An 8,448-nucleotide genomic window follows, 5' to 3' on the forward strand; every position below is an offset into this window, starting at 1 on the left:
TACATGTATATCTACACACTCAGATGAAAAGTGAACAATTTATTAAAACGTGATTGGGTGAAAAAAAGTCTTGCAAAGAGACGGGAAAAGTTAGCCATGGGTAATAAGGATGTTTCAGCGTAGTACATATACCATTGCTGAATAGTATTATCCAAAAGTTTCAAATATTTTAAGTCAAAAGTTAGTCTAATTGATTAAATCCCATAACTGTCTGTCTGGTTAACATGTTCATATACTTCGTTCTTCATTTTTTAACCTCAAAATTTTAAACTTTAATGTATGGCACACGTGTTTTCATCACACAGGAACCTTACTTCTACTACTTCCTGCTGGGTCCGCTCGTCCTCTTTACCCTGGACAAACTCGTGTCCATCAGCCGCAAGAAGGTGGAGATTCCGGTGCTCAACGCCGAACTACTGCCGTCTGGTGAGTTAATGGTTTCATACAAAAGCACCCTCTATCTGTTTCTGTTGTTATTGCAGCGGGTACTGAACATGTTTTGAGTAAGTCCATGTTGATTTACTTGATCGTATCTTCGAAGCCTAGAGACATTATGTTTGAGTCGACAATCCGACGTTGTGCCCTTGCAATCCTGAAATGCACTTTTTACGAGTTTGATTACTTTGCACAGGTAAATGTAGTACGTATAATAACCTCGAAAATAGTTTCATCTGGTTGGTAGAATATAGGAGAATTCTTTTTACACAACTAGCACTGTGGCAGCATGTAACCTACTGTCTACTGTTACAGTACTTATTGAAATCAGTAGGAGACCTTTCCAGTGTGAGTTGATCTACGGAATCTGCTCGGATATACAGCTTGTACTCTACAGTACAAACCCGTTGTGTTACACCATGAAGCGGTTTCCCGTGTATGTTATATGAAATACCATTTCACTTTGTTAAAAAATATTTCTTTATAGCCGTTACGATGCTGGAGTTAAAACGGCCGGCAAACTTCGACTACAAGTCCGGCCAGTGGGTGCGCATCGCCTCGGCTGCCCTGGGAAACAACGAGTACCACCCCTTCACGCTGACGTCAGCACCGCACGAGGACACCCTCAGCCTCCACATCCGGTCTGTCGGACCCTGGACCAACAACCTCAGGAAGGTGTATGATCCGGCAAAGATAGAAGGCCACGAACTCCCTATGGTAGGTGTATTTGTTTAAAACTGGTTAGATACAAAAGCTTTAGATTATATTTAATAATGATAGTATTAGCCGATGAACAAAGCCTCGAAGGTATTGTTTAGAAAATATGCACTCTTCTGATTGCATTGAAGATCGAAATTTTCATACCTACAGTTCTTGAATCCTGTCATTGGTACAGATTTAACTCCCGCCCTTGACGTCATAGTAAAGTCAGCGGCCGATATGGAACCTGGTACCATGCCTCGCTGAAACGTTCATTTAAGAAGCAAACAATGCATAAAACATATCATCTTAAATCACATATGATTGTAATTTTTTGTTATTTCTGCTTTTGAGCTTCTCAGGAGTACGATTTAGATGGCCGTGATGTCTAATAAGCATTAAAAATCTACACAAATTCAGATAATATGTTATCTATAGATATTTTATAGATAACATATTCTGGAAACTTATGTGACAATGTATTTTGCTGTTTTTTTGCTTTGTCAAAAAATTAATTCCTAATTTTTATGCATTTCATTTTATTTGTTTACTCATTTTTGACACTTTTGTAGCAATTAAGGTACATTGTCCTAGTCTTAACACTTTCTGAAATTCATTTTTAATACATTCTTACAAGGAGATAAGCATTGTTGCATATCATTGTCGACCTTTGGCGTGGACCAGACGACTGGGCAGCACACAGGCAAATAAGACTGCTGCTTCCTCCTTTATGACAGTAATTGTGACCTACCTAACATGATGATAAACATCAGAATTTCATAGTGAGCTATCTGACAAATATTTCCCCATAGGTGTTTGTTGACGGTCCCTACGGGGAGGGGCACCAGGACTGGTACAAGTTCCCCGTGGCCGTGCTGATCGGAGGCGGGATCGGGGTCACGCCCTTCGCCGCCATCTTGAAGGACATCGTGCACAAGTCGGAAATGGGCGCCAAGTTTGTTTGCAAGAAGGTAAATAATCTATTTAGCTTACTGCTAACATGCTTTTTGTATTTGTAGACAACTTCATTCTTTTGTATCTCTTTGTTTGTATTCTTCCTGGCTGCCCCTTCCCCAAAAGAAAACAAATTGTTGATATGCTGATATGATTCAAGGTCATAACTTTACAACAAAGTGATTACTGGATCTAGCAACAGATGTTTTTGTAGCATTGAAAAGTGAGTTTCTAATGGTTTTTTCGTAGAAAATAATGTATTTCTTGAGTTTATTTGTTTGCATTGCACACCTGACAAACCACTCTATGGCCTAACAATGTCACACAAGATATTTTACTGAACGGCAAAAGCTGCATAATATCAGGGCATATTTGTTTGATACATTCACTCCAGGATGGCCCCTACTCTTTTTGATGAGTGTGTTACGTGCTCAAATTGTGTCTCTTCTTAAACACGGGATTTCCAGTTAGCGTCTTATGTGAGGAACATCCCTAAAAGCAGTTTCAAGAGTACTCAATGAAGTTATAAAAGTCGTTCAAGAAAGTGCCTTTGACAAGGACAAATAGTAAGATTCCGAATTTTGGTTCTGGTCCAAACACTCCAACCGTTACGCCAATCAACAAGACGTCACTATAAATACCTGTCACAGACAAGAGAACTTGATATGCATCATTCATTTCCCTCCTCTAGATTTACTTCCTGTGGGTGACTCGGACCCAGAAGCAGTTCGAGTGGCTGACTGACATCATCCGGGAGGTGGAGGAGAAGGACAAGAACGACCTGGTCAGCGTGCACATCTTCATCACACAGTTCTATCAGAAGTTCGATCTCAGGACTACCATGTTGGTAAGGACACGTGTTTGTTTGTTTGTTTGGTCAGCGTGCACATCTTCATCACTCAGTTCTACCAGAAGTTCGACCTCAGGACCACCATGTTGGTAAGGACACGTGTTTGTTCGTTTGTTTGTTTGGTCCGGTCAACAAGTATGATAGCATCTTTCTACACAAAGTTCGACCTTAGGACTTCAATTCTTACCAGATATGTGTTTGTCTATTCGTATGTTAATAAACTCTTCTGGAACCCATAGAATATGCTTGGTAACATTTCTACAACACAGTTTTCCTACTTATCCAGCTTCAGATGTAAAAAAAAGCAAAGTTGTGTAAAAAAATTGTTTCTAAGGACAATCATGCTAGTAGGGATTCTTATGCTTTGCATATGTGCCTGTATATACGTTTTTTGTATGTTAGATATTATTTCTTTCATGGGAGACAATTATATTGTCGAAATTTGTCTCTGTAGTCTTTTGTTTATCACTGTATTAACATGATTATAAGGCAGTAGGGGACCGCATGTCCTGTTGCTCTTCATGAAAACGATGAGCCTGCTGTGCTCTAAGGGCAAATGAGTTCTATTTCCAAAAATATTGTTGTATGTTGACATCGCGGGAAATGCCCGTGGAAGCAGTGATATTTTAGCCTTAGTGGACATTTGCTTTTTTTTTTTAAATAAAATGTGTTTAACAGACAAAATAAAGTCATTGTGATGATTGATGCGTTTACGACACGGGGAAATAACAAGTGAATTAGAAGCCTTTTTGTCTAAGTTTGAGCTTTGAAATCCATTAAAGCGGCTTTTCCTCTAACCTCTCTAGTACATCTGCGAGCGCCACTTCCAGCGCATCTCCGGACGGAGTCTGTTCACCGGCTTGAGATCCATCACACACTTCGGCCGTCCTGACTTCCAGTACTTCTTAACTTCACTACAGGAGGAACATCCAGAGGTCAGTCTACAATCTTCATAGCATATGTAAGACTGACTTCGCTGCTTTAAATTAAAAAGCTTGTCATGGAAGTTTGGTCCACACATATAGGGTTCCATTGGCGGAGATTTTGCAATCTAAGCGTTGACTTGTATCCAATTGATTATTTTTTTGCCAAAATCTACCGGCCGTATCAACGTAGGAAGCCTGATGGAGGCTACAATGTTCAGCCATATTATCTATGGCGAAATGATTTTCTTTTCCAATCCTACCCTAATGAAATATATAAAGTTTCTAAAGCCTCACTATTTGACATTAAGATCCCGAAATTGAAAGTATTCTCGAGAGAAAAATCTTCATGTGAATGGCCTTTACAACAACCATTTTCGCATGACAATGAAAATCACCCTTCGCTGCCTGGATCCCTCTATAATAGATATTATATTATTCGCTGATTTGATTGCCTCTATGTATCATTTACCATCGTACCAACTTAAAATGAATGCTGGTAGGGAATTGATATAGGCTTTCCTTTACATATTTTCTGTGATTTTGTTTCAGACGCTGTTTGGAGTGTTCAGCTGCGGACCTCCACCAATGACAGCTGACGTTGCAAAAGCCTGTAACGAGATGAACAAGCTTAGCTTTGGCGACGTGTCCTTTATCCACCACTCTGAGAACTTCTAAATACCACCATATGTTACATTTATAACCTCCGTGTTGGAACACATTGTTATTTCTACCATTAGAAAGTGCCTTTTCACTTCGCGAATCTTTGGGTTCTAAAAGTTTGTGTACTAATTACAGATTTGAACTAGAAAGGTAAAATTCGCTAGCAAATATATACGGTTTACTTTCACATGTTGTAATCTAGCACTGACAACTGTTTTGTTTATTCTTACTCAAATACATTTATATTTAGTGATCTGAGCCCCTCCAGCCCTGTGCTAAGCTAAATTATTTGCTACATTTTGTAACTGAACACCACACGGTGCCTGCTACTTTACCGGTAACCATGGTGACAGTCGTCTTGTTCAGTTCGTTGACCATATTTGCTTGGAGAAGAAACGTAGCAAAAACAATATGTTTTCCTTTCGTGAAGGTAAACATACATAGTTGAAGTTCTCAAACACGGTTTCAAAGATTTGCTGATTGTTCAGCTATAGAAAGTAGATTTATCGTTTAACTTACGTTAAGTAACAAATATCTAGTTAGTACAGGCTGTAACGTTCCTGTGTTTGGTGTGTTTGTGTGTGTGTGTGTGTGTGTGTGTGTGTGTGCGTGTGTGTGTAATATAATATTATACACGGACACACCCGTCTTATTGTGGAACAGTCCAGTAGACACCATGTTTGACATACTAGTAGTTGGTGGTATAGACTGAACTCAAACCATTACAGGCATTTAAATGTATTTATAATACAGTTAACTGTAGTATTCACTATGTGGTTTGTCGCCATGTGTGCCTTAACGTTATATTTGAAAGTCGGTGTTGTTGAACATTTTGATGTGTATTGCTATAACTAAGGTGTGAATAGAAGTCCAGGGGACGTTATATTAAATTTGATTGTTGTGTTGTCTCGTCAATGAAGACGAATCATTGCAAGTTGTTGTGAATAAAAGTGATGTCATTATAGATTGTTTTGGCATTTTTTTTAAATTAGAGCTGAGGTATGTGGAAAGTTAAAATAGAATTAGCAATGCTTTTTTCTGACCACTGCCCTGGCCCTTTAAGTAGGTAGAAACTCTCTAGTTGGGATACATGTAAGTTGTGAGCTCCAGTGTGCACCTAAGCGAGATTTGTCTCGAGATACTTCCGTCGTGATAACGCGAGATCTTGTTACTGCGCCGGCCACAGCAACAGCTGATTACAACTTGTTACCAATGCCTTTTAGAAAATTAAACAATTGATTAACCCTAACTAAAGTATCTGCCTTACAAAACGTAGATTTCTACCTCTCAGAATGGCACAAACCTTATGGGCCACCACTGCGAATATCACTGTTTTGCATGTGATGTTTTTTTTTTTGCAAACTCATGTCCATGGGGCTTATTGCAAGTGACCCAAAACCAAATGAATTGAAATGATTGAATTTGGTCTAAATACAGGTAATTCTAAATGATCTAAATAGTCTCATACCGATATTCAGTGGTTGATTGTACATACGGTACAGAATAGGGTACTAAATCTATGTTACTATTGCGGCGTTTGGCCTCTACAGTTAAATGAATGTCCCATTCTTCTCTTCTTCTTTCCTACTGCCTAGCCTCAATTTTTTGAGATTATTGGCAGACTACGCATGGTTTAATTACAATACAAGTAACCGGTACAAATAGACATGGGAAAAATGAAGGAAAATGCTGAGGGAAATAAAAACAAACTGATTTTCTGTGTGCAAAAGACAGGACAGGTGAATTAAGTGGGTTAATAGGACACGTATTTACATATATACAAGACGTGTGGGGGGTGGCTCAATGCAGCAGGGTCCTCCCCAGCTCAGTTTTGAACTGGGAGAGAGACCCCGCCTCCACCACACCAGGCTCAAGTCCATTCCACTCTCTGATGGTACTAGGGAAGAACGAGAGCCTGTAGTAGTTGTTCCTGCACGCGATGGCCTGCAATGTTTGTGAGTGATTGGTGCGGCGGGATCGAGCCACCGGGACAAGCATGGTCGTGTGAGGTACGTACATGATGTTGTTGATGATTTTGTACAAGGTGACCTGGCGGGCAATCTTCCTTCTAAGTTCGAGGGACTGCCAGCCAAGATTGTGAAGCATGGAGGAAACTGAGCTTGTGCGTCTGTAATCGTTAAATACATATCGGGCAGCTCTTCGTTGTACCATCTCTAGGCTACTCACCTGGGCCTTGGTGTGAGGGTCCCAAACACTACAGCCGTACTCGAGACATGGTCTAACAAGAGCCATGTAGGCTCTCTCTTTGGCCGCAGTGCTGGATATCCGCAGGCAGCGTCGTAACATTCCCAATGTCCTGTTAGCTTTGGATGTAGTTTTTTCAACGTGTTTGCCCCAGGTCAAGTTGGAAGACATATGAAGGCCAAGATATTTGGTGGAACTTACCTTTTCAAGGGGTGTTGGTGGAGGGAGTAGGGGAATGTTATCGGGTTTCTGGAGGCTGGGGCCGACATTACTTCGCATTTGGACGGATTAAAGGCCATAAGCCACGTCTTCTCCCATGAACAAATGCTATTTATGTCGTGCTGGAGTTTTTCACAATCATTCTTTGTCTTCACACTCATCTGCAATATACAATCATCGGCAAATAGTCGAACTTTTGCATGTGCAGCATGTGATGGCAGGTCATTAATGTAAGCTAGAAACAATATTGGCCCCAAGACTGTTCCCTGAGGAACGCCAGAGGTTACAGGTACAGGGTCAGAGCGCTCACCGTCTAGTACTACTGTCTGTGAACGGCCCTGAAGGAAGTTCTGAATCCAGGTTAAGGTTTTACCTGTAAAACCCATAAAACTGGAGTTTGTGTATTAACCGTAAGTGGGGGACCTTGTCAAAGGCTTTTGCAAAGTCCATTATTATGAGATCAGTCTGAATCCCATTTTCCCTGTTATGTGCCAGGTCATCCGTAAGTGACAAGAGTTGAGATTCACATGACCTACTATGTCTAAACCCGTGTTGGAGATCATAGAGAATGTTGTTGGAGTCAAAGTGATTCATCATAGTACTAGCTATAACGTGCTCCATGATTTTAGAGCATATACATGTCAACGAAATTGGTCGGTAATTTGCCGGGTATAGGCGGTTCCCTTTTTTGTAGACGGGACCTATGTTAGCCTCCTTCCAAGCCTCTGGCACAGAGCCAGTGTCGAGGCTTTTCTGGAAGATGGCTTGGAGGATTGGGCTTAGTGTGGAGCTTAGTTCTTTCAGCACACAAGCATGGACATGGTCAGGGCCACATGCAATCTATTACACTATATAATAGATTGATTCGATGATCTTAGTAGGAAGAGTAACTTTTGTGGGTTTAATAACAATGGAAAGCTTGGTGTGATTTTGGATACCCTTCGACGAGTATGTTTCTTTCAGCATGGGGTCGGTGATATTCACAAATAGAATGTGCTTTAATTTCAACTGCATGCGTTTTGCACTGCTTACGGATTCTTTCATGTTTTATAGACACATTTGGCTCTGTTTCTCAGCCATACACTAAGAAAAAAGACAAATTGACAAATCATGGCACATTATACTTGGTTCATTACCTTAAGTATCCAATGACTCAACAGGTGCCAAATGATCGGTGTAATTACTCTGCCACATGCCGACATGAAAGTACCAACACCCAAAGTTTGCCAAAAGTGAAGGAAATGGCCTGAATCCAGCAAGGCTTGTGATCACAAATGTAGTGGACAAGTTGAAGCGTGGAAGGTTTTTGTGGATCGTTTGTGAAGAAGACAAGCCGGATAAAAAGAAGCTTCCATGCGTAATGTCAAAAAACTTTTTGTCGTCCACTTATGAATGGTACAAGATGAAATATGATAGTACAAGTAAACGTATGGTGGGGAATTTGATATTGCTTTTATCAGCACTAGATGCCAGAAGATAATTGATTTATGAAATGCCATA

The 8,448-nt window shown here is 40.4% G+C and overlaps 1 protein-coding gene across 1 annotated transcript in view; it reads left to right on the plus strand.

Moving 5' to 3' along the window:
- Positions 1-5,361, plus strand: part of LOC118410673 (dual oxidase 2-like) — a 30,715-nt gene extending 25,354 nt beyond the window's left edge. Inside the window, exons 28-33 of the mRNA XM_035812478.1 lie at positions 306-426; positions 923-1,152; positions 1,947-2,105; positions 2,780-2,935; positions 3,745-3,873; positions 4,414-5,361. Of these exons, the coding sequence (XP_035668371.1) occupies positions 306-426; positions 923-1,152; positions 1,947-2,105; positions 2,780-2,935; positions 3,745-3,873; positions 4,414-4,539 (921 nt within the window). The 3' untranslated portion in view covers positions 4,540-5,361. The remainder of the gene's footprint in view (positions 1-305; positions 427-922; positions 1,153-1,946; positions 2,106-2,779; positions 2,936-3,744; positions 3,874-4,413) is intronic.
- The last annotated feature ends 3,087 nt before the right edge of the window (positions 5,362-8,448 follow it).

This window comes from Branchiostoma floridae, chromosome 2 (genome assembly GCF_000003815.2).
Source record: "Branchiostoma floridae strain S238N-H82 chromosome 2, Bfl_VNyyK, whole genome shotgun sequence".
NCBI classification, from domain to species: domain Eukaryota; kingdom Metazoa; phylum Chordata; class Leptocardii; order Amphioxiformes; family Branchiostomatidae; genus Branchiostoma; species Branchiostoma floridae.